Source organism: Xenopus tropicalis, chromosome 2, assembly GCF_000004195.4.
Source record: "Xenopus tropicalis strain Nigerian chromosome 2, UCB_Xtro_10.0, whole genome shotgun sequence".
Classification (NCBI taxonomy): domain Eukaryota; kingdom Metazoa; phylum Chordata; class Amphibia; order Anura; family Pipidae; genus Xenopus; species Xenopus tropicalis.
Genome location: NC_030678.2, coordinates 178,999,207 through 179,023,908, shown reverse-complemented (window position 1 = coordinate 179,023,908; position 24,702 = coordinate 178,999,207). Strand labels below are relative to the sequence as shown.

Sequence of the window (24,702 nt, the reverse complement as noted above, 5' to 3'; positions counted from 1 at the left end):
TCTGGGTCGCCCCCTGCTGGGCAACAAACATTTAGCGCTTCCCTAAAGCACCGAACATGGGAATTTATTTCCTAATAAACCCGAATTAGAGATTTTTCCTCTCTCTGAAGGAACAATAAGGGATTTGGGCAAAATAGGGCTGATAAATAAGGTGCCCGGGGGTTGGGAGCTGCCCTGTGCCCTCTGTTCTGCCACCGCAGTAGCGCAACACACGCAGTAGCGCAGCGCAATCCATTGCGCAGGGACTCAGTCATTCCCGATAGGCAGGTAAAATATGGGCCCCCTGGGTCAGACACCCCATGTGTCAGGCAGGTCCCTCTGGGCAGGCAGTGCCCCCACCCCATAATGAGAAGGCGTCAATAGCAAGTCAGGGTCATAGAAGCGCTCAGTAAAGCCGTAAAGCGCTCACACAGAGCCGCGAAGCTGTTCATCTGGGTTTAGAGGTGGGAGTGCGAGAGACAGTAGGCTTGTTACCCTGATACCCTACCTTGTAACAGGTAAAGCACCCCTAAACCCTTCACTGACTGGCTATTGTCTGTCATTGTCTGCCTGGTTATATTCTCTGCAATGCTGGTTCTGATTACTGAAGCAATGTAGTAGAAATTAGTTTTCTTCCAGGCCTTTTAATTAGCTGGCTTTTTAGGAGTCAGAACCAGCAGTGCAGGGAAGGGAAAGGGACAGACACAGTGACTATTCTGTCTAAAGAGACACAAGCAGCAGTCAGACACTGATATAATAGCAATGACAGCTACACAGTCAGAACTATAAACCCAGTGAATGGATATTGGGGAGTTGTATCAGGAGTCAGAACCAGCAGTGCAGAGAAGGGAAAGAGACAGACACAGTGACAGTTACACATAACTATAAACCCAGTGAGAATGAGGAATGAATGGATATTGGGGAGTTGTATCAGGAGTCAGAACCAGCAGTGCAGGGAAGGGAAAGGGACACAGTGACAGTTACACATAACTATAAACCCAGTGAGAATGAGGAATGAATGGATATTGGGGAGTTGTATCAGGAGTCAGAACCAGCAGTGCAGGGAAGGGAAAGGGACAGACACAGTGACAGTTACACATAACTATAAACCCAGTGAGAATGAGGGATGAATGGATATTGGGGAGTTGTATCAGGAGTCAGAACCAGCAGTGCAGAGAAGGGAAAGAGACAGACACAGTGACAGTTACACATAACTATAAACCCAGTGAGAATGAGGGATGAATGGATATTGGGGAGTTGTATCAGGAGTCAGAACCAGCAGTGCAGAGATGGGAAAGGGACAGACACAGTGACAGTTACACATAACTATAAACCCAGTGAGAATGAGGGATGAATGGATATTGGGGAGTTGTATCAGGAGTCAGAACCAGCAGTGCAGAGATGGGAAAGGGACAGACACAGTGACAGTTACACATAACTATAAACCCAGTGAGAATGAGGGATGAATGGATATTGGGGAGTTGTATCAGGAGTCAGAACCAGCAGTGCAGGGAAGGGAAAGGGACAGACACAGTGACAGTTACACATAACTATAAACCCAGTGAGAATGAGGAATGAATGGATATTGGGGAGTTGTATCAGGAGTCAGAACCAGCAGTGCAGGGAAGGGAAAGGGACAGACACAGTGACAGTTACACATAACTATAAACCCAGTGAGAATGAGGAATGAATGGGTATTGGGGAGTTGTATCAGGAGTCAGAACCAGCAGTGCAGAGAATGAGGAATGAATGGATATTAGAAAGCAGCGTGTTACTTGCCCTTGAAATGGCTGGTAAAATACCATTGACCATTGATATGAAATCAATATAAATAATAATTGGCTGCCCAACTGTTCCTCCGCACTGACCCGGCCAGTCACTATATACGGTACACAATACCGGCCAGTCACTATATACGGTACACAATACCGGCCAGTCACTATATACGGTACACAATACCGGCCAGTCACTATATACGGTACACAATACCGGCCAGTCACTATATACGGTACACAATACCGGCCAGTCACTATATACGGTACACAATACCGGCCAGTCACTATATACAGTACATAATACCGGCCAGTCACTATATACGGTACACAATACCGGCCAGTCACTATATACAGTACATAATACCGGCCAGTCACTATATACGGTACACAATACCGGCCAGTCACTATATACGGTACACAATACCGGCCAGTCACTATATACGGTACATAATACCGGCCAGTCACTATATACGGTACACAATACCGGCCAGTCACTATATACAGTACATAATACATAGATTGGCCCAGACTGAATGTATTACTGTTGGGTAGGTCCCCTGTTTGGTATCACATCATTGGGTGTCACCATATAAGGACTGATGATGTCATACAGTGGGAGTCGACCCTGCAGCAGCATCCCATTGAATGATTTACTGCCCCCTGGGGAGCAACCCTCAAATCAGATCCTGGGGCCCCTCTCCAAGATGTATGTTTGTGGGGTGCTGGGAGTTACACTGAACTGGACCCCCAACAATAATGGATATCCCTGTTTCTTTCCATGTCCCCCCAGTGCCCTACAAGTTCTTCTCTGACCCGTCGGGCATTAATGAGAAGAGAAAGCAGCGGAGGATCCGGACGACCTTCACCAGCTCCCAACTGAAAGAGCTTGAGAGGGTATTTGCCGAGACGCACTACCCCGACATTTACACCAGGGAGGAGCTGGCACTCAAGATTGACCTGACAGAGGCCCGAGTCCAGGTATCCAACCCATTACTGGCCAGAAGCCAACTGACCCGGTGTCTGGGAACCTTGTATGTCCAACCTTTGGCCAGGCCCCCCCATAGCCCATAACATGGCCACATACATAGGATAACATTGGCCACAATTCCAAGAATATTGAGGGAACCAATAACATCTAACCCCAAATCTCACCTTAATGGACCTTCAAGCTGAGCTTTGTGGAGTATCTAGAAGGGCAAATAGACTTTTCCCCAAATTTCACACTATCTGGCCATCGGGCTGAGACCCTCTTAGCCCCATAGTTTGGGAACTACTGCCCCAATGGGGTACGTTGACATGGCCATTACTGTGGCACAGCTTGTGGTGCTGGGAGTTATTCTGATGACTGAGGATGATGGGAGATGGACTTGTGTTCTCCATAGGGATTCAGATCTTTCATACCAGAGTTCTGTAGGGTTACAGGGAGTTGCTGTAGCTTCAGGGCAATGGGTTTCTAGTTTTTTTTGCTCCTTATTTTACATTTCCATCAGATCTGCAGAGAAGTTGCCCCGTGTCCTACAGGGCAAGAAAGGGGGCAACAAATGGGTTCACTAGTGAGGAAGCTTCAGCCATGACAGTGTTTTGTTCATTCTCTAGATGGGTGGGAATCTCAGGCATTAAAACCTCATGGTGCAACATTTTTTTCTGCCCCCTTAGGGCCTGGCAGTGTTTGTTGCCACAACTGGAACCCTATTGCCAACCAGCAAAGGAACATTAACCCCAGAACTTACCCTTAAGGCCATTCCCAGCAGCCCATCAGTTTGGGATTCTCTGTTGTACCGGCCCATTCTAATACCCCTCTTTCTTATGTATTGCCCCCATTCTAATACCCCTCTTTCTTACGTATTGCCCCCATTCTAATACCCCTCTTTCTTACGTATTGCCCCCATTCTAATACCCCTCTTACTTTACGTATTGCCCCATCTAATATCACCCCTTTCTCTTCCCGTTTATTCAAATACCAGGTCTGGTTCCAGAACAGACGGGCCAAGTTCCGCAAGCAGGAGAGAGCGGCCAACTCTAAGAGTGGAAGTTCCAACAATGGAGGATCTGGCAATAAAAAGTCTGATCCACGTTCCTCCTCAGAAGATGATGAATCCAAGGAGTCCAACTGTAGTCCAACCCCAGACAGTACCGCTTCTCTGCCCACTGCAGGCAACCTCAATAGCCCCGGGGGTAGCTTGAGCCCCAGCCCCGGTGCAGTTTCAGGCCTAGTGTCTGCCCATACAGTGCAGGCCCTCAAGGGTCCAGCATGGCCTGGAGTCCCAACTAGTAGCAGCACTAGCACAGCTGAGCTCCTCAAAGCTTGGCAACCAGCCGAAGCCGTGCCTGGCCCATTCGCCGGAGTCCTGTCCACATTTCATAGAAAGCCCAATACTCTGAAGGCAAATTTGTTCTAAGTCCTACTGTGCCTGTCAGGTACCACCCTGAGCAAGGAGAGAACTGAGACATGGTGGCAGCCCAGTAAGAACCAATGACTGTCCCACCATGCCACCATTTTGCTTGGGCAAGCTGTGGACTTGTTTGGCCCATTCACTTGCCCTGAAGGGTCCAGGCTGAGATGACTGTAACCAGCCGCTATGGGGGCCACGGGGCTGCAGGGAACCTGAGGGACATCCTTGAGGTAAAATAGACTCCGCTCTGAAGAAGGACCAAATGTTTTATGATTGTGACAAAGTATATGGAACTTTACCCTGGACGCCATGTTTACTGGGCCCCTCTGCTCTGCGTATTCACCCCTTGTTTTCCTCCTCTTACCCAATCCCATCTCTTCATCTCCAAAGTCCTGTCTCTTCCTGTCCCCCCCATATATATATATATATATTTCCTTTCTACAGGAGACACAGCGGCTGCTCAGCTCACTTTGCTTTGGTTATTTTTTAGTTTATTTAATATTTATTGTATTTAACTCCTTTTATTTTATATGTATATTTCTGTTTGGAAAGCACTGACTGTACATCAACCAGACTCCCTCCTCACTCAGTGACAGACTCCAAACTACAGCCTTCGCGCTCTCACAAAATGGCTGCCTCTGTAACCTGAGGTATTGATAATGTTCTTACAAAATGGCCGCCTCTGTAACCTGAGGTATTGATAATGTTCTTACAAAATGGCCGCCTCTGTAACCTGAGGTATTGATAATGTTCTTACAAAATGGCTGCCTCTGTAACCTGAGGTATTGAGAATATTCTCACAAAATGGCCGCTCATAGCCTGAGGTATTGAGAATGTTCTCACAAAATGGCCGCCTCCACAGCCTGAGGTATTGATAATGCCCTCACAGAATGGGCCGCCAATAGTCTGAGGCATAGAGGCTGCTCTCAGAAAGACTTGAGCTATTCTGAATGCTCTCACAAAATGGCCGCCTCATAGCCTGAGGTATTGAGAACGCCCTCACAGATTGGCCCCTCTGTAACTTGAGGTATTGAGAATATTCTCACAAAATGGCCCCCTCTATAACCGGAGGTATTGAGAATGCCCTCACAGACTGGGCCGCCAATAGTCGGAGGCTGCTCTCAGAAAGACCAGAGATATTCTGAATGCTCTCACAAAATGGCCGCCTCATAGCCTGAGGAGAAGTAAATGAGATTTCCCTGTTTGCGGTGTGTAAATTCTCTTCAGATCAGTCTGAAATGCGACAAAAACCTGACGAATAAACCCAGATGGTATATATGTACCCATGATATGTATAGGAACATACGTGATTAAACATGGCTCATACACACGCGTGTTGCCTCACTTACTTTTCCTTTATACGAAATCACTTGGAGCCGGCAGAACAGGCAGTGGTTGCCATGGAGGTTCCAGAGCCAGGAGGAGGCGGTCCCTCTAGTCTGGGGGCAAACAGAACTAGAACAAAAGGAGGTGTCGGGGCAATAAATTTAGGTGGAAGCAGAATTGATGGAGTGGAGAGATTATTACTAGGGACGCCCCGACGCACCGAACCCCCGACCCCCACCCTGAAGGATTCGCCCCAATCCCAAACCAAATACTAATTCACATATACTAATTAGGACCGGAAGAGGTTAAAATCTGGGATTTGGTGCATCCCGAATTATTACCCTCCCAGATGACAGGGAGGAACTGTGGATGTTGAGACTTGTAGTTCAGCAGCAGAACAAGGTGGTGCCGGTTCCTTGGGACACTAAGGGTTAAAGGGGCACTGGCTGAAAATAATATTTAGTATTAATTGAATTCCCTTCTGAGAGAATCACAGCTACTTCCTGCCTTTACTTCCTGTCTGCCAAATGCACAGCAGCCCAGTCCTGCTTTATGGCAGAGATTCTAGCATTAGAATACCCAACCAGGAGCAAGGAATCTTTATCTGAAAGCCCTGGGGCCACTGGGCTAGTAGGGTTGGGCTCAACCCATAATGACAAATGCACAGCAGCCCAGTCCTGCTTTATGGCAGAGATTCTAGCATTAGAATACCCAACCAGGAGCAAGGAACCTTTATCTGAAAGCCCTGGGGCCACTGGGCTAGTAGGGTTGGGCTCAACCTATAATGACAAATGCACAGCAGCCCAGTCCTGCTTTATGGCAGAGATTCTAGCATTAGAATACCCAACCAGGAGCAAGGAACCTTTATCTGAAAGCCCTGGGGCCACTGGGCTAGTAGGGTTGGGCTCAACCCATAATGACAAATGCACAGCAGCCCAGTCCTGCTTTATGGCAGAGATTCTAGCATTAGAATACCCAACCAGGGGAAAGGAATCTTAATCTGAAAGCCCTGGGGCCAGTGGGCTAGTAGGGTTGGGCTCAACCCATAATGACAAATGCACAGCAGCCCAGTCCTGCTTTATGGCAGAGATTCTAGCATTAGAATACCCAACCAGGGGAAAGGAATCTTTATCTGAAAGCCCTGGGGCCACTGGGCTAGTAGGGTTGGGCTCAACCCATAATGACAAATACTCAGCAGCCAATAAGAGTGCAGGACACATCCCAGAGCTCAGCATAGGATTTTATTGTCAGAATACGCCCATTCCTTACAAACAAAAGGTTTAGTTGGTTTTGGCGAGCCCACCCACCCTCAGGGGGGGCTACTGAAATGTAAAGTGAGGAGGCCACTAGGAAGTGAGTGAATTTGGCTCAGGCCCGGGGCAAATCCCAAGCACTGGCTACAGGCACAAACGTAAATAATGTACAAAATCTGCCCCCGGACAGGGGGGGTACAAAGCAAGCCAATAGAAAGATATAAAAAAAGGGAGACTCCAGCCCCCCTGACTCCTCTGCTGTAGGGGGACAGCTCCCCCTAAAGGCCATAAAGAGCAGGGCTGGGGGTCTCACAGCAATTGGGGTCCCTTTATCAAGGTGAGCGCTGCAATAAATACACATAAGTTACGTTGCGGCAGTGAAATGATTGCGACTAACGAGAGGAATATACCCACGGCACATGTACCAGCAGGGGGCGTGACTACATACATGTAACGTGTAGGACACTTCCCATATACACAGCGGGGCCTGGGGGAGGTTCCCTGATTAATGTATTCCCCCCTGCCCCCAGGTGGGACCCCTTCCCTATCTCTGGCCCCAGACCTGCACATTATACAGGTATTGTGTGTTTGCACACACGGATAGATTTGCACACACATGGTGCCAAAGCCTGATGGGAGAATTCTGTGACTAAGGCATCATTTTTCAATGTCAACCAATCAGACGTGTGCTTTCATGCAGATAACTGAGCGACACGCATGGAAGCAGAGTGCAGAGCAAGTGAGCAGCGCCACCTACTGTCCCCGGGGAAACTGCAGGATCTTGGATTTCCTGGTGTTCAGCTTTGAACGGAATTCCCTTATCCAAGATTTTATTCCCAGAAACCCAATAACAAATGGGTCGGTGCTTATTGCCAGGGGGGGATCCCTATACCCACTGCACTGGCACTCCAATCAAACGCTGGGAGAGGGGGCAGTGGGGGGTCCCCTAGATAACTCCAGGCCCCGGGTAACATGGGAGAAGCCGGGTGTCATTATTTACAGCACAGCAGGGAGTTACACAACAGCTGCAGGGAGTAGACTGGCCCCCAGGCCTGATACATTATGTCTCTCAGTCTGGGGCATTATCCTTATTGTATGGGCCCGGGGCCACCTATTCCCTAACTGGGCTCCACACTGGGGGGTGAAACCTCTCCCTCCAATAAATAATTCCAGTGCCGAGGGCCAATCCCATGTGCCCCGCCTCCCAGTCCTAACCCCACCCCCACCAGTGCAAGGAGGAGGAGAAGGATGGGGGCATCCCGGGGGGGGGGGGGGTTTAAATCCCGACCAGGCCCAGGAACTCCCAGGATTGTGCAAAGAAGTTGTGTAAACATTGAGGAAGGCCACGCGGGTACATGGCAAGGCCACGCGGGTACATGGCAAGGCCACGCGGGTACATGGCAAGGCCACGCGGGTACATGGCAAGGCCACGCGGGTACATGGCAAGGCCACGCGGGTACATGGCAAGGCCACGCGGGTACATGGCAAGGCCACGCGGGTACATGGCAAGGCCACGCGGGTACATGGCAAGGCCACGCGGGTACATGGCAAGGCCACGCGGGTACATGGCAAGGCCACGGAAATGATGCAGTTGGGCCAGTTCGGCCAGTTCTGGGTGGGTTACTTCCTGGCCTGCAGGCTTTCCAGTATCACCCTCTTGTGGGTGGGATCCAGCACCCCGGCCTCCTCCAGGTCCTCCTCCACGATATCACTGGGGGGAGAGAATCAGTGGTATAAGTCGGGGCACATTATGGAAGCACCGAGTGGGGTAACTATAGAGGAAGCAGATCCAGGGGGTCGCAGGGGGCGGCATTCTCTATAGAAACCCAAGGGGGGGTACATATAGTTACACCACTGGAAGTGCCCCATATAAACGCACACAAGGAACGCTAGGCCTGCTTCTTGGGGATCCACTCACCTCTCTGATTGGCTCTCAGGCCGGATGTTTGACTGAAGCTGCGTAGGGGGCGGGTCTGTGCAAGTGACAGATTCAGGGCGGAGTTACAATAATAACTGCCTCAGTGTCAGTTTTGAGGGGGGTGTGGCAGTTTCAGTGGGTGCAATACTCCCACCCTGGCCTCCGAGTACACATGGGCTGCACACAGGCTGTGGTGATAACTGAGTGGGGTAACAGCGCCCTCTAGTGGCAGAACTGAGTTACACAAAGTCAGTAATACAAAAAATATTTGTAATATAGTTAGTTGGGCAAAAATGGCATCTATAAAGGCTGGAGTGGGCAGATATCTAACATAATAGCCAGAACACTACCTGCTTTCAGCTCTCTAAGTTCTTTGTCAGAGACTGTAGGGGGGCCACATGGGACATAACTGTCAGTTTGTTGTGAGCCCGCAGGTCAGATTCAGATGTAACTAACTGACAGTTACTGTATGTCCCATGTGGCCCCTCCTCAAGTCACTGATTGGTTACTGACTGCTAGCAGCTTAGAATTCTGGCCATTATATTAGATATCTGCCCACTCCAGCCTTTATAGATGACATTTCTGCCCAACTAACTATATTACAAATATTTTTTTGTTTTGCTCAATTTATCTGTTTTACCCAGTTTCATTTTCACACTGAACTGTTCCTTTAAGCAGTGGGTGGAGCAACAACACTAACAGCAGTTTACAGAAGGAGCAGGAAGTAACTCAAGCTATAGGTAAGGATAGAACACGGAGCTTACAGGGGGGGGGAGTCAGTGACTCCAGCTGTGGGTGGGGCTAGGATACTGATGGCAGCTTACAGGGGGAGGGAGTCAGTGACTCCAGCTGTGGGTGGGGCTAGGATACTGATGGCAGCTTACAGGGGGAGGGAGTCAGTGACTCCAGCTGTGGGTGGGGCTAGGATACTGATGGCAGCTTACAGGGGGAGGGAGTCAGTGACTCCAGCTGTGGGTGGGGCTAGGATACTGATGGCAGCTTACAGGGGGGGGGGAGTCAGTGACTCCAGCTGTGGGTGGGGCTAGGATACTGATGGCAGCTTACAGGGGAGGGAGTCAGTGACTCCAGCTGTGGGTGGGGCTAGGATACTGATGGCAGCTTACAGGGGGGGGGAGTCAGTGACTCCAGCTGTGGGTGGGGCTAGGATACTGATGGCAGCTTACAGGGGGGGGGAGTCAGTGACTCCAGCTGTGGGTGGGGCTAGGATACTGATGGCAGCTTACAGGGGGAGGGAGTCAGTGACTCCAGCTGTGGGTGGGGCTAGGATACTGATGGCAGCTTACAGGGGGAGGGAGTCAGTGACTCCAGCTGTGGGTGGGGCTAGGATACTGATGGCAGCTTACAGGGGGAGGGAGTCAGTGACTCCAGCTGTGGGTGGGGCTAGGATACTGACGGCAGCTTACAGGGGGAGGGAGTCAGTGACTCCAGCTGTGGGTGGGGCTAGGATACTGACGGCAGCTTACAGGGGGAGGGAGTCAGTGACTCCAGCTGTGGGTGGGGCTAGGATACTGATGGCAGCTTACAGGGGGAGGGAGTCAGTGACTCCAGCTGTGGGTGGGGCTAGGATACTGATGGCAGCTTACAGGGGGAGGGAGTCAGTGACTCCAGCTGTGGGTGGGGCTAGGATACGGACGGCAGCTTACAGGGGGAGGGAGTCAGTGACTCCAGCTGTGGGTGGGGCTAGGATACGGACGGCAGCTTACAGGGGGAGGGAGTCAGTGACTCCAGCTGTGGTGGGGCTAGGATACTGATGGCAGCTTACAGGGGAGGGAGTCAGTGACTCCAGCTGTGGGGGGCTAGGATACGGACGGCAGCTACAGGGGAGGGAGTCAGTGACTCCAGCTGTGGGTGGGGCTAGGATACTGATGGCAGCTTACAGGGGGGGGGGAGTCAGTGACTCCAGCTGTGGGTGGGGCTAGGATACGGATGGCAGCTTACAGGGGAGGGAGTCAGTGACTCCAGCTGTGGGGTGGGGCTAGGATACTGATGGCAGCTTACAGGGGGAGGGAGTCAGTGGCTCCAGCTGTGGGTGGGGCTAGGATACTGATGGCAGCTTACAGGGGAGGGAGTCAGTGACTCCAGCTGTGGGTGGGGCTAGGATACTGATGGCAGCTTACAGGGGGAGGGAGTCAGTGACTCCAGCTGTGGGTGGGGCTAGGATACTGATGGCAGCTTACAGGGGGAGGGAGTCAGTGACTCCAGCTGTGGGTGGGGCTAGGATACTGATGGCAGCTTACAGGGGGGGGGGGGGGAGTCAGTGACTCCAGCTGTGGGTGGGGCTAGGATACGGATGGCAGCTTACAGGGGAGGGAGTCAGTGACTCCAGCTGTGGGTGGGGCTAGGATACTGATGGCAGCTTACAGGGGGAGGGAGTCAGTGACTCCAGCTGTGGGTGGGGCTAGGATACTGATGGCAGCTTACAGGGGGAGGGAGTCAGTGACTCCAGCTGTGGGTGGGGCTAGGATACTGATGGCAGATTACGAAGGGAGCTTATTAAATATAACAGAAATCTATCTCATTTGATTACAGGAGTAGTAGATACCATACACATGCACATTATATACCTGAGAAATTCCAGATCGTCCCAGCCATTCTGTATTAGCCCCTCCTCGTATCTCTCCAGTCCAATCGCTCGTAGCCACTCCCCTACACTGGACTCGCGCAAACTGGAGGAGCTCCGCCCACCCTGATACATAGCCTGTATGGGGAGATAGAGATCGGATTCACTTACCTCTGTACCTGGGTAAGTACTGGGGGGAGATTGGATTCACTTACCCGGGGGGGGGGGGGGGGGGGTTCCTGCCTGACCATGGGAAAGAGAGCAGCCCAGGAGCAGGAAGTACAGAGAATCAGAGCTCTGTACCTGGGTAAGTACTGGGGGGAGATTGGATTCACTTACCCAGGGGGAGGTTCCTGTCTGACCATGGGAAAGAGAGCAGCCCAGGACCAGGAAGTACAGAGAATCAGAGCTCTGTTCCTGGGTAAGTACTGGGGGGAGATTGGATTCACTTACCCAGGGGGAGTTTCCTGTCTGACCATGGGAAAGAGAGCAGCCCAGGAGCAGGAAGTACAGAGCATTACTAACTTATGAGCTCAAGGTGATTGGTTAATTACTTGTGGTTATTTTCAATAATTTGGTGCCAAACAATGACCCCATTTTGGGTAGGTGCCTCCCTGCCCACCTACCTCCTCTGCCAAGTCCTCCTGGATGCTCTCTCGGATGCAGTGCTGTGGGAAAGCCAGCTGGCGCCCATAGTCTATACAGCGCGGGGGTAACTCCATCTTGCCCTTTCCCGGAAGGAACTGTGAGGCTCTGCCCTGCACTTCCCTGCCCACGGGATCGGCTTTGCCCCCCGAGTAATCCACCTCGCTGAGCGTACGTGCCATCTGCAGCACCGAGCAGGAGCGGTCATCCTGGGTGCCATGCGCTGTGCCAGGGTGCTCTGCCAGGTAGGACTGTGGGGGCGCCATTGGAGGCCTCGGCTGGGATTTTGCAGGGAACTTGGCATCGTGAGGCTCACTGAAAGTCACGCCCACCTTCCCTTTGCTGGCGCCAGGCTTCTGACTGGCATCCTGCCCGTGGCGCGAGTGCAGTTCCGAGGCGCTCATGTAGAACGGGTTGTCCATCATCTCCAGCTCGGCCGACTTTGGTAGAGGGGGCGGAGGGAAGTCGGGGGGCGGCAGGTTCAGGGTGCCACAATCCTCATCAGAAGAAGTCTCCTCCCCCCGCGGTGCCACGTACTGCTGCTGGCGCCGCTTCTCTGCGTGCGGAGCGGACACGGTGATTGGCACTTTGTTCTTGTGGGGCGCGAGAGCCGACGTCTGCCCCTCCGGGGGCAACATATGGTGCGGGACCCCCTCCAGGACATAGTAGGCCGGGTTGTTAAAGCTGTTTTTCATGCCCACGCCGTCGCCTTCTGCCTGGGGGTCCCCCTTAGCCCTGCAACAAAGGGTTAATATCGTTAGTATTGACAATCGCTATTTAACCCTTTGGGTGCTGCAGCTGCACAATTTCAACATGGAACCCTAATTAGTTTTTTAATTAAATCATCCATACCTGTTATGATTGACAGCTCAGATTTTATAATTACAATTACTTTCACTTTCCATTCTGCACTGGGGGCAACTGCAGGGAAAGGGCATGATGATTTGGTGCAACATGTGGCTTCAATAGGGCAATAAGGCAGCAACACCAGGTACAGCCAGCAGGGGCGCCATGGATATATATATACCCTTTCCCTGAGAGTTGCACTCACCGTGTGGCTGCCAGATCCTCCTTGGTGGCACTTGGAAGAGGCACAGAGGGACGGGAGCTGCCATGGGCCAAACCTTTCTCCGGCTCCTCAAACAGCTTTGCCAGGCTGGGGTTGGGCGCCGCGTCCGCGGGGAGAGGTTTCCGACCGACAGGCCTAAAATAACAAGAGAATGAGGCCCCTTGTAAGCCATACAGTCTAACGGCAGCCAATAGCTGGGGGGCCAGCATGAGGGGGGAAGCAGGGGGCGGAGTTTCCCAGCATTCTCAGGGGAACAGGATAAGGCGACTGAGGGAAGAGGGGTAAATAAGGGAGACGTGGGCAATACGTTACTTAGTGTAGTCGTGGTTGGGCCGGGCACAGGGCGGCTTCCCTTTCACTGCTCCCGTCTCATCCTTGTCGATACTGATCCATTCTGTGGGGGAAACGGGGGAGACCCAGTTACACACGCACTGCCCTCACTGCCCCACTGTGGGGCAAACACAGAGCTGCCAGACAGGCCCGTGGGTGATGCCACATTAACCTGCACCCTTAATGCACTCCCAGCAGCACCGGCTCCCTGGCACCAGCATCAGAACCGGCTCAATGGCACCAACACCACCAGAACCGGCTCCCTGGCACTAGCAGCATCAGCACCAGCTCAATGGCACCACCAGCATCAGCACCGGCTCAATGGCACCAACACCACCAGAACCGGCTCCCTGGCACTAGCAGCATCAGCACCGGCTCAATGGCACCAGCAGCATCAGCACCGGCTCAATGGCACCAACACCACCAGAACCGGCTCCCTGGCACTAGCAGCATCAGCACCAGCTCAATGGCACCACCAGCATCAGCACCGGCTCAATGGCACCAACACCACCAGAACCGGCTCCCTGGCACCAGCAGCATCAGCACCGGCTCAATGGCACCAGCAGCATCAGCACCGGCTCAATGGCACCAACACCACCAGAACCGGCTCCCTGGCACCAGCAGCATCAGCACCGGCTCAATGGCACCAGCACCACCTGAACCAGCAGCATCAGCACCGGCTCAATGGCACCAACACCACCAGAACCGGCTCCCTGGCACCAGCAGCATCAGCACCGGCTCAATGGCACCAGCAGCATCAGCACCGGCTCAATGGCACCAACACCACCAGAACCGGCTCCCTGGCACCAGCAGCATCAGCACCAGCTCAATGGCACCAACACCACCAGAACCGGCTCCCTGGCACCAGCAGCATCAGCACCGGCTCAATGGCACCAGCAGCATCAGCACCGGCTCAATGGCACCAACACCACCAGAACCGGCTCCCTGGCACCAGCAGCATCAGCACCAGCTCAATGGCACCAACACCACCAGTACCGGCTCCCTGGCACCAGCAGCATCAGCACCGGCTCAATGGCACCAGCAGCATCAGCACCGGCTCAATGGCACCAGCAGCATCAGCACCGGCTCAATGGCACCAGCAGCATCAGCACCGGCTCCCTGGCACCAGCAGCATCAGCACCGGCTCAATGGCACCAGCAGCATCAGCACCGGCTCAATGGCACCAACACCACCAGAACCGGCTCCCTGGCACCAGCAGCATCAGCACCGGCTCAATGGCACCAACACCACCAGAACCGGCTCCCTGGCACCAGCAGCATCAGCACCGGCTCAATGGCACCAGCACCGGCTCCAGCAGCATCGACTCCCTGGCACCAAAACCGGCTCCCTGGCACCGGAAACCGGCTCCAGCAGCATCGACTCCCTGGCACCAGAACCGGCTCCAGCAGCATCGAGTCCTTGGTACCAGAACTGGCTCCCTGACACCAGAACCAGCTCCCTGGCACCAGAACCGGCACCCTGGCACCAGGACCAGCAGCATCGACTCCCTGGCACCAGTACCAGCTCACTGGCAGCAGCAGAACTCATTAAGTTGAAGGATTTGCCAATAAACTGCAGTTTGGGGCACTTATTGCAGTGACAATTAAAAGAAGGAAATACTCCCCCCCCAATAGGGGGCACATTTGGGTCAATATACCACAAACAGGTGTAACCATAGCAACAGCAGACCATTAATTTGCTAAAATAAAAATAAGTGCCCGCCCCTCCCACCTTACCATAGAGCCTCTCTCTTGTGCCCATTCGCTCGGTTGGCACCCGCACCTTCATGGATCCACGGATATTGCCCGTCTCCTCCCCGCGGTGAGACAGGGACGTCAGGAACTGCTGTGCTGTGCTGCCAATCATGGACTTCAGCGCTATGACGCACTCACCTAGCAACCAGCAGGCAGTCAGTATCCCACCCGGGGCCATTACAGGGGCCACTTTTATTTTACACCCTACAGAAGGGCAGTGGGAGAGGGGCAGATACCCTACAGAAGGGATGTGTGAGAGGGGCAGATACCCTACAGAAGGGATGTGGGAGAGGGGCAGATACCCTACAGAAGGGAAGTGGGAGAGGGGCAGATACCCTACAGAAGGGAAGTGGGAGAGGGGCAGATACCCTACAGAAGGGATGTGGGAGAGGGGCAGATACCCTACAGAAGGGAAGTGGGAGAGGGGCAGATACCCTACAGAAGGGAAGTGCGAGGGCAGATACCCTACAGAAAGGAACTGGGAGGGGGCAGATACCCTACAGATGGCAGATAAGGACCTTACCGTAAGACTCATACCCATCCATGGATTTGACAGTGAGGAGCAAGTGCTGATCCTGCAGATACTCGATTTCAGACACTATGGGGTTCAGCTGCCGACAGAGAAAGTACAAGGGTGAGAATTCTCCTGCCCCACAGTCAGCAGGTTCAGAGCCCAAACAGTTAAACCTCCCCTCCCCCCCCCCCCCCCCCCCCCCCGGGGCAGAGCTCGATGCTCTGAGCAGCCATCCCTTGGTAAGTACAAACCTATTGGGGCCCCACTCATGCATAAATCCCATGAACCCCACTATCCTAATGCAATAGAAGCACTGGGGCGCTAAACTCCAGTTCCCAGCATGCTCTGGGAGATGGCTGAGCCTCCACATTGGTTTCCCTACAGTAGCCCCATCCCTGGGGCAGTCCATTCCAGCCCCCAAACTGCCCCGGCCACTGAATGAGACACCTACTGTCGGCAGCTGCCGTGACGACCACTGCACCTTCAGGAAGTTGATGTTGTCGATACTCTGACTGTCGTTCTCACTGCTCTTCCTGAACTCTGAAACACAAAGAGCCAATCACTGAGCCAAGTACTGAGCCAATCACTGAGCCACACCACTGGGACTCCTTTTACTGCCCCAGCAACCCACAAGGGAGTTACACCCACAGTATCCCCAGGGGAGAGAACAATATAATAAAAGCTTTAGGGTTTCCCTATGACAAACCAGAAAGTGGGGGTGATGGTGCCCTAAAAGTGCCCAGTACAGCCGGCCGGGGGCAGAAGGGCACTTACCTTCCAGGCACCCGGAGTAAAACTCAATGAAGAACTTGGTCCTACTGGCCGTCTTCACAATGGCCTCGATGCTCTCAAACTCGATGCAGGCCTGGTCCGACGGCTTCAGGAGACCTGAGAGAGACACGGGCACTGTAATACCCCCCAGTCACTATGTGCCCTGCTGTGCAATGGCCCCGGGGGGGGGGCACGTCAGACACACTGCCGCCATATTACCTTTCTTAGAGACGAACTGCGACGTCACGCCGACCTCAAACGAGGCAAAGACGGGGGAATGGTCGCTGGTCATGATGTCATCAGTGCAGCCTAAAGGGCAAAAACCGTACCCCATGAGTAACCCTGTATTATTGCCTCTTCCAGGGCATCAAACGGCAGAAACATGAATGCCCCAGGTCACAGAAAACGCCCCCCCTGCGCTACTCACCATAGGAATTGCAGATAATGTGGGTCTCTGGGTAACACTTCCACAAGATCCGGTCACACCAGGAAGGGACATTTGTGCGCACCTGAATAAAGTCATTTGTCCAACAGAGATATTAGGGAGTCAGGGGGTACAGAGATATTAGGGAGTCAGAGGGTACAGAGATATTAGGGAGTCAGAGGGTACAGAGATATTAGGGAGTCAGGGGGTACAGAGATATTAGGGAGTCAGAGGGTACAGAGATATTAGGGAGTCAGAGGGTACAGAGATATTAGGGAGTCAGAGGGTACAGAGATATTAGGGAGTCAGAGGGTACAGAGATATTAGGGAGTCAGAGGGTACAGAGATATTAGGGAGTCAGAGGGTACAGAGATATTAGGGAGTCAGGGGGTACAGAGATATTAGGGAGTCAGAGGGTACAGAGATATTAGGGAGTCAGAGGGTACAGAGATATTAGGGAGTCAGAGGGTACAGAGATATTAGGGAGTCAGAGGGTACAGAGATATTAGGGAGTCAGAGGGTACAGAGATATTAGGGAGTCAGAGGGTACAGAGATATTAGGGAGTCAGGGGTACAGAGATATTAGGGAGTCAGAGGGTACAGAGATATTAGGGAGTCAGAGGGTACAGAGATATTAGGGAGTCAGGGGGTACAGAGATATTAGGGAGTCAGAGGGTACAGAGATATTAGGGAGTCAGAGGGTACAGAGATATTAGGGAGTCAGAGGGTACAGAGATATTAGGGAGTGGGGGAGGAGTCAGAGGGTACAGAGATATTAGGGAGTGGGGGAGGAGTCAGAGGGTACAGAGATATTAGGGAGTCAGAGGGTACAGAGATATTAGGGAGTGGGGGAGGAGTCAGAGGGTACAGAGATATTAGGGTGTGGGGGAGGAGTCAGAGGTTACAGAGATATTAGGGAGTGGGGGAGGAGTCAGAGGGTACAGAGATATTAGGGAGTCAGAGGGTACAGAGATATTAGGGAGTGGGGGAGGAGTCAGAGGGTACAGAGATATTAGGGTGTGGGGGAGGAGTCAGAGGTTACAGAGATATTAGGGAGTGGGGGAGGAGTCAGAGGGTACAGAGATATTAGGGAGTCAGTGGGTACAGAGATATTAGGGAGTCAGAGGGTACAGAGATATTAGGGAGTCAGAGGGTACAGAGATATTAGGGAGTGGGGGAGGAGTCAGAGGGTACAGAGATATTAGGGAGTGGGGGAGGAGTCAGAGGGTACAGAGATATTAGGGTGTGGGGGAGGAGTCAGAGGTTACAGAGATATTAGGGAGTGGGGGAGGAGTCAGAGGGTACAGAGATATTAGGGAGTCAGTGGGTACAGAGATATTAGGGAGTCAGAGGGTACAGAGATATTAGGGAGTCAGAGGGTACAGAGATATTAGGGAGTCAGTGGGTACAGAGATATTAGGGAGTCAGAGGGTACAGAGATATTAGGGAGTCAGAGGGTACAGAGATATTAGGGAGTGGGGGAGGAGTCAGAGGGTACAGAGATATTAGGGAGTGGGGGAGGAGTCAGAGGGTACAGAGATATTAGGGAGTCAGAGGGTACAGAGATATTAGGGAGTGGGGTAAGAGTCAGAGGGTACAGAGATACTGGGCAGGGATTGCTTCTTACCCCAGTGGGTTTGTGCTTGTGCCACACGTATGTGTCACGGGATCCCCTTTCATATCGGTACGTGGGTGGGAACGTGAGCTCTTCCTCATCTGGCATAAAAGGGAGTAAAAAAAAAAACAGCACAAGAATCACATCACGGTCGGGGGGGGGGGGGGGGGGGGCAGTGCGGATCTAAGAGACTGCCACTCCCAGAAGCCTATGTATTTCCTACATCCCCTGAATAAAGTAGCCCCTGTGCGTGCTGCAATGCTGCAATCATAGTGGGGGAACACAGAACCACGTACAGACAGCAGCACGTTATCTCCATGGGAGTGAGAAGAACATTAATGGTGCCGGTACCACTCCAGAACTGCCCCCTCGCTACAAGCTGTGGGCAAATCTAGGGGGCTACTCCTTTAGTCTGGGCCCGTTTTAGTGGGCACACCTCCTCTGTTGTCCTGTAAGGGGGTTATCACTCCCCAATGAAGTCTGTGCTCAGAGAACAATGGATTGTTGAGCAAGGCAGAGTCTGCAAGCAGAACCCCTTTAATCAAGTGCAGTGGGGCCTTTAGCAAGTAGGTAACTGCACTAGTGACGGCCATTTGCATGCACAGACAGACAGAGAGACAGACAGACGACAGACAGACAGAGAGACAGACAGACGACAGACAGACAGACTGATAGACTGGAGACAAAGGGACCTACTGAATCGCAGGAAGATCTTGTTTTTTTCCTTTTCCAGGTTGAGTTGGTCCACTTTCAGCAGGGGGTCGAACTCCTTGCGGCTGATGAAATTGAGAATTTCCTAATAAAAAAACCCAAAGGTTGGAGTCTTGCAAAGCTGAATGTGCCGGGGAGGGGGCGGAGCTTCCAGCTGCTATATTCATTGGGCCATTGCCCTCCCAGTGTTGCACCCAGTCTGTTACTTAAGGTGGCCATACACGGGCCGACTATAGCTGCCGATATCGGTCCCTTGGACAGATTCGGCAGCTAATCGGCCCGTGTATGGGGAGAGCAGATCGGCCTGGCCAACCGATATCTGGCCTGAAATTGGCCAGATCTCGATCGGCCAGGTTAGAAAATCTGGTCGGATCGGGGACCGCATCGGCTCGTTGATGCGGTCCCCGATCCGACTGCCCCATTGCCGCCCACATAATCCGATCGTCTGGCCCCAGGGCCAAACGATCGGATTATTATTTTTTTTACCTAAATGGTCCCCGATATCGCCCACCCGTAGGTGGGGATATCAGGGGAAGATCCGCTCGTTTGGCGACATCGCCAAGCAGGGCCGGGCCAAGGTATTTTGGCACCCTAGGCAAGGGCTTCAATCAGCGCCCCCCCCATTACAATTTCACATCTTACCATTATATGGTTTCAAAATTTTTTTTTAACTCTTTTTTTTTTCTACAGAGCTTATCTGTTATCTGCTATGTAACCTGTGCCTTTTCTCCTTTTTTCCAGCTTGAATGGCTGCCCCCGGGGCTACACAGCAGCTTATTATATAAACTATAGTAGTGTTACTGTAGCAAACACCCCAGCTGTACCAGTGCAGGAATGGCTGCCCCCGGGGCTACACAGCAGCTTATTATATAAACTATAGTAGTGTTACTGTAGCAAACACCCCAGCTGTACCGGTGCAGGAACGGCTGCCCCCGGGGCTACACAGCGGGGTATTTATATAAACTATAGTAGGGTTTCTGTAGCAAACACCCCAGCTGTACCGGTGCAGGAACGGCTGCCCCCGGGGCTACACAGCGGGGTATTTATATAAACTATAGTAGGGTTTCTGTAGCAAACACCCCAGCTGTACCAGTGCAGGAATGGCTGCCCCCGGGGCTACACAGCGGGGTATTTATATAAACTATAGTAGTGTTACTGTAGCAAACACACCAGCTGTACCGGTGCAGGAACGGCTGCCCCCGGGGCTACACAGCGGGGTATTTATATAAACTATAGTAGGGTTTCTGTAGCAAACACCCCAGCTGTACCAGTGCAGGAATGGCTGCCCCCCCGGGGCTACACAGCGGGGTATTTATATAAACTATAGTAGGGTTTCTGTAGCAAACACCCCAGCTGTACCAGTGCAGGAATGGCTGCCCCCGGGGCTACACAGCGGGGTATTTATATAAACTATAGTAGGGTTTCTGTAGCAAACACCCCAGCTGTACCAGTGCAGGAACGGCTGCCCCCGGGGCTACACAGCGGGGTATTTATATAAACTATAGTAGGGTTTCTGTAGCAAACACCCCAGCTGTACCAGTGCAGGAACGGCTGCCCCCGGGGCTACACAGCGGGGTATTTATATAAACTATAGTAGGGTTTCTGTAGCAAACACCCCAGCTGTACCGGTGCAGGAATGGCTGCCCCCGGGCTACACAGCGGGGTATTTAATATAAACTATAGTAGGGTTTCTGTAGCAAACACCCCAGCTGTACCAGTGCAGGAATGGCTGCCCCCCGGGGCTACACAGCGGGGTATTTATATAAACTATAGTAGGGTTTCTGTAGCAAAACACCCAGCTGTACCAGTGCAGGAATGGCTGCCCCCGGGGCTACAACAGCGGGGTATTTATATAAACTAATAGTAGGGTTTCTGTAGCAAACACCCCAGCTGTACCAGTGCAGGAATCGGCTGCCCCCGGGGCTACACAGCGGGGTATTTATATAAACTATAGTCAGGGTTTCTGTAGCAAACACCCCAGCTGTAACCAGGTGCAGGAACGGCTGCCCCCGGGGCTACACAGCGGGGGTATTTATATAAACTATAGTAGGGTTTCTGTAGCAAAACACCCCAGCTGTACCGGTGCAGGAACGGCTGCCCCCGGGGCTACACAGCGGGGTATTTATATAAACTATAGTAGGGTTTCTGTAGCAAACACCCCAGCTGTACCAGTGCAGGAATGGCTGCCCCCGGGGCTACACAGCGGGGTATCTATATAAACTATAGTAGGGTTTCTGTAGCAAACACCCCAGCTGTACCAGTGCAGGAATGGCTGCCCCCGGGGCTACACAGCAGCTTATTATATAAATTATAGTAGTGTTACTGTAGCAAACACACCAGTTTTTCCAGTGCAGGGCAACAGTGCATTATATTTTTATTACTTTAAAGCTCTTTCATTTTTTGGTGTTACTGTTCCTTTAAAGTGGTCCCTAGCACCCATATAGCTGCTGGAAATGTTTGGAGAGCTGCTAAACAAAAATCTACATAATTGAAAAAATCACAAAGAAAATCAAGACCAACTGCAAATTGTCACTATGTACATCACAGAATGGTAGACACAACACAGAGCAGGACAGGCATAAAAATGATACCCAGAGCCACGAGGCATGATCAACATTATAAAGGCACAAACATCATATTGATAAGCAACAAAACAGTGAGATCTGAAGCCCAGCCCTATGTCACACGAATGGCCTGATGATTTACAGTTAAGGCACACTAAATTCTTATTAACAGCCCATTTAGTGAAAAAATATTTAGCTCCATACATTAAAAACATCAAAAAGGTTCTTATTAAATCTTGGCAAATCTGGCATTTATTTCTGCATTTTAAAGTATATTTTTTAATTTTTTATAATAAATCACACAAAACAGTCACAGGCAGCACATCAGCCCAAAGTTAAAACAAAATAATCACAGCACACATGAAACACCACCCCATAACCCTTCTCAGTGCTAAAACAAAAGCCCCTACCCCCTAGTCACAGCACACATAACATAACATGTAAGGCGCCGGCGGGATGGCAGACGCGGCGGGGCAATTTCCGGAAATCGGCGAAAAAGACTCCCGAGTCTTTTTCGGCGATTTGCGCCGCCGCGTCTGCCATCGCCGGTGGGATGGCAGGGGTAGGCAACTCGGGGAGATTAGTCGCCCGCGAACAGGGGAGTTAATCGCGGGCGACTAATCTCCCCCGTGTGCCAGAGCCCTAATCAGTTCCAGCACAGCAGCAACCAGCCCCAGTCACATGTATTGCCCCACCCGAAGCCCAGCCATGGCCCAAGTAGATAGAACTAAAAAATGGGTAGCTGCCATTATCATGCCACATAAAAAAAGCCCCCAATTGCCCCCATGTACCAGTGCCAACAGCCATCATATTGCCCCCATGTATTTGTGCCAGCACCCAGCATATTGCCCCCATCTGTACTGTGCCAGAAGCAGCCAACCCCTCATATTGCCCTCCCATCTGTACTGTGCCAGCACCCAAGCCACCCCTCATATTGCGCCCCCAGGCCCCAGCATCTGTACCTGTGTCAGCAGCCAAGCCACCCCTCATATTGCCCCCCATCTGTACTGTGCCAGCAGCCAAGCCCCCCTCATATTGCGCCCCCAGCATCTGTACCTGTGTCAGCAACCAAGCCCCCCTCATATTGCGCCCCCAGGCCCTAGCATCTGTACCTGTGCCAGCACCCAAGCCACCCCTCATATTGCGCCTCCAGGCCCCAGCATCTGTACCTGTGTCAGCACCCAAGCCACCCCTCATATTGCGCCCCCAGGCCCCAGCATCTGTACCTGTGTCAGCACCCAAGCCACCCATCTGTACTGTGCCAGCAGCCAAGCCACCCCTCATATTGCGCCCCCAGCATCTGTACCTGTGCCAGCAGCCCAGCCCCCCTCATATTGCCCCCATCTGTACTGTGCCAGCAGCCAAGCCACCCCTCATATTGCCCCCCATCTGTACTGTGCCAGCAGCCAAGCCACCCCTCATATTGCCCCCATCTGTACTGTGCCAGCAGCCCAGCCCCCCTCATATTGCCCCCATCTGTACTGTGCCAGCAGCCCAGCCCCCCTCATATTGCCCCCCATCTGTACCTGTGTCAGCAGCCAAGCCCCCTCATATTGCCCCCATCTGTACTGTGCCAGCAGCCAAGCCCCCCTCATATTGCCCCCATCTGTACTGTGCCAGCAGCCAAGCCACCCCTCATATTGCCCCCATCTGTACTGTGCCAGCAGCCCAGCCCCCCTCATATTGCCCCCCCATCTGTACTGTGCCAGCAGCCCAGCCCCCCTCATATTGCCCCCCATCTGTACTGTGCCAGCAGCCAAGCCCCCTCATATTGCCCCCATCTGTACTGTGCCAGCAGCCCAGCCCCCCTCATATTGCCCCCATCTGTACTGTGCCAGCAGCCCAGCCCCCCTCATATTGCCCCCATCTGTACTGTGCCAGCAGCCCAGCCCCCTCATATTGCCCCCCATCTGTACTGTGCCAGCAGCCAAGCCCCCCTCATATTGCCCCCCATCTGTACTGTGCCAGCAGCCCAGCCCCCCTCATATTGCCCCCCCATCTGTACTGTGCCAGCAGCCAAGCCACCCTCATATTGCCCCCATCTGTACTGTGCCAGCAGCCCAGCCCCCCTCATATTGCCCCCCATCTGTACTGTGCCAGCAGCCCAGCCCCCCTCATATTGCCCCCCATCTGTACTGTGCCAGCAGCCCAAGCCCCCCTCATATTGCCCCCATCTGTACTGTGCCAGCAGCCCAGCCCCCCTCATATTGCCCCCATCTGTACTGTGCCAGCAGCCCAGCCCCCTCATATTGCCCCCATCTGTACTGTGCCAGCAGCCCAGCCCCCCTCATATTGCCCCCCATCTGTACTGTGGCCAGCAGCCAAGCCCCCCTCATATTGCCCCCATCTGTACTGTGCCAGCAGCCAACCCCCCTCATATTGCCCCCCATCTGTACTGTGCCAGCAGCCAAGCCACCCCTCATATTGCCCCCCATCTGTACTGTGCCAGCAGCCAACCCCCCCTCATATTGCCCCCCATCTGTACTGTGCCAGCAGCCCAGCCCCCCTCATATTGCCCCCCATCTGTACTGTGCCAGCAGCCAAGCCACCCCTCATATTGCCCCCCATCTGTACTGTGGCCAGCAGCCAAGCCACCCCTCATATTGCCCCCCCATCTGTACTGTGCCAGCAGCCCAGCCCCCCTCATATTGCCCCCATCTGTACTGTGCCAGCAGCCCAGCCCCCTCATATTGCCCCCCATCTGTACTGTGCCAGCAGCCCAGCCCCCCTCATATTGCCCCCCATCTGTACTGTGCCAGCAGCCAAGCCACCCCTCATATTGCCCCCCATCTGTACTGTGCCAGCAGCCAAGCCACCCCTCATATTGCCCCCCATCTGTACTGTGCCAGCAGCCAAGCCCCCCTCATATTGCGCCCCCATCTGTACTGTGCCAGCAGCCAAGCCACCCCTCATATTGCCCCCCATCTGTACTGTGCCAGCAGCCAAGCCACCCCTCATATTGCCCCCCATCTGTACTGTGCCAGCAGCCAAGCCCCCCTCATATTGCCCCCCATCTGTACTGTGCCAGCAGCCCAGCCCCCCTCATATTGCCCCCCATCTGTACTGTGCCAGCAGCCCAG

The 24,702-nt window shown here is 53.0% G+C and overlaps 2 protein-coding genes across 2 annotated transcripts in view; one reads left to right on the top strand and one right to left on the bottom strand.

The window, feature by feature from the left end:
* Positions 1 to 2,541: 2,541 nt before the first annotated feature.
* On the top strand, positions 2,542 to 4,153 carry phox2a (paired like homeobox 2A; the record flags this gene model as incomplete). Its single annotated transcript, NM_001252199.1, is given in 2 exon segments — positions 2,542 to 2,732; positions 3,719 to 4,153. Coding segments are annotated over 2 exon segments (626 nt in total), but the record flags the coding sequence as incomplete, so codon positions are not given.
* Positions 4,154 to 6,695: 2,542 nt separating this feature from the next.
* inppl1 (inositol polyphosphate phosphatase like 1) overlaps positions 6,696 to 24,702 on the bottom strand; it is a 49,600-nt gene continuing 31,593 nt past the window's right edge. Inside the window, exons 16-28 of the mRNA XM_031897428.1 lie at positions 19,044 to 19,143; positions 18,360 to 18,448; positions 16,736 to 16,817; positions 16,528 to 16,617; positions 16,312 to 16,425; positions 15,989 to 16,077; positions 15,547 to 15,634; positions 15,006 to 15,161; positions 13,252 to 13,333; positions 12,922 to 13,074; positions 11,852 to 12,605; positions 11,230 to 11,363; positions 6,696 to 8,437 (exon numbers count right to left, since the gene is read on the bottom strand). Coding sequence (XP_031753288.1) covers positions 8,347 to 8,437; positions 11,230 to 11,363; positions 11,852 to 12,605; positions 12,922 to 13,074; positions 13,252 to 13,333; positions 15,006 to 15,161; positions 15,547 to 15,634; positions 15,989 to 16,077; positions 16,312 to 16,425; positions 16,528 to 16,617; positions 16,736 to 16,817; positions 18,360 to 18,448; positions 19,044 to 19,143 — 2,022 coding nt within the window. The 3' untranslated portion in view covers positions 6,696 to 8,346. The remainder of the gene's footprint in view (positions 8,438 to 11,229; positions 11,364 to 11,851; positions 12,606 to 12,921; positions 13,075 to 13,251; positions 13,334 to 15,005; positions 15,162 to 15,546; positions 15,635 to 15,988; positions 16,078 to 16,311; positions 16,426 to 16,527; positions 16,618 to 16,735; positions 16,818 to 18,359; positions 18,449 to 19,043; positions 19,144 to 24,702) is intronic.